The 894-nt window shown below is 39.8% G+C and overlaps 1 protein-coding gene across 1 annotated transcript in view; it reads right to left on the reverse strand.

Moving 5' to 3' along the window:
• Positions 1–5: 5 nt before the first annotated feature.
• LOC104774165 (putative phospholipid-transporting ATPase 9) overlaps positions 6–894 on the reverse strand; it is a gene marked incomplete at its 3' end in the record, with an annotated part of 3,482 nt that continues 2,593 nt past the window's right edge. The window contains exons 2-4 of the mRNA XM_010498830.1: positions 744–842; positions 453–644; positions 6–356 (exon numbers count right to left, since the gene is read on the reverse strand). Coding sequence (XP_010497132.1) covers positions 6–356; positions 453–644; positions 744–842 — 642 coding nt within the window. The remainder of the gene's footprint in view (positions 357–452; positions 645–743; positions 843–894) is intronic.

An 894-nucleotide genomic window follows, 5' to 3' on the forward strand; every position in this document is an offset into this window, starting at 1 on the left:
ACAAAGACTTTATATGCACCGGTTGATATATTTGCTGGAAGTTCTCCGTACACCGTGATGAAAAAGTACCAAACAACGATGGAGCTCCAAATGACAATGTGCTGGATCAGAGTGAAGTAACTGATAGCTAAAGCCAGCTGCAAATTCACAACCCACACAATGCAAGTGTACATTGTCCCCCCTAGGATTTCTCTTCCTGCAGTTTTCCCATCGTGGTTGAAAGCTTGAGATTGGAGAGAACTTTTGCAGAGGTAGAAAACGATTATTGCACTGTAGAATCCGTTGAACATCCAGCCAAGTATCCTGCGCCAGCTGAATAGAACATTTTGCACACCTTCTTGGTATAAGAGCGGAAACTGCATATATAACCAAGAAAAAGCAAGAAGTTGGCACAAACTGTTTGACGGTGAGAAAGATTAAGCTGTTGTAATAATGCAATGAATAAGTCTTACCTTTAGACAATACCGTGCAGAGACATCCTGGTCGAAGACACCAAGAGCAATAACCGGAAGGGATGAGAAAAAGACATTATAAAGAGATAGAAACCAGTCGTTGTATGCAGGTGTCGATGAGAATGTTGTGTATGTTTCATATAAGAAGAGCGTGAAACCGAATGTAATGTTCTTGTAGAAGAAGTAGCAAATCTGTGAATTAGAGAAAACTAGTTAGAACCAAAAGTATATCAACTTCTGTGCACGTAATGTAATGTAATGTTCAGTTTAGAGATATGGAATGGTATTTACCATTGTCGAGATACGCCTGTAACACCAATGTCCATGGACTAGTAACAAACGTTCCAGATATCTAAATTGAGCAATCGCAATGTCGCTGGACATTACAGCCTGAACAAAGGATCAGGATTAGCCCACAAAAAGAAACAACACACAACAAAAA

This window comes from Camelina sativa, unplaced genomic scaffold, assembly GCF_000633955.1.
Source record: "Camelina sativa cultivar DH55 unplaced genomic scaffold, Cs unpScaffold01726, whole genome shotgun sequence".
In the NCBI taxonomy this organism is placed as follows: Eukaryota; Viridiplantae; Streptophyta; class Magnoliopsida; order Brassicales; family Brassicaceae; genus Camelina; species Camelina sativa.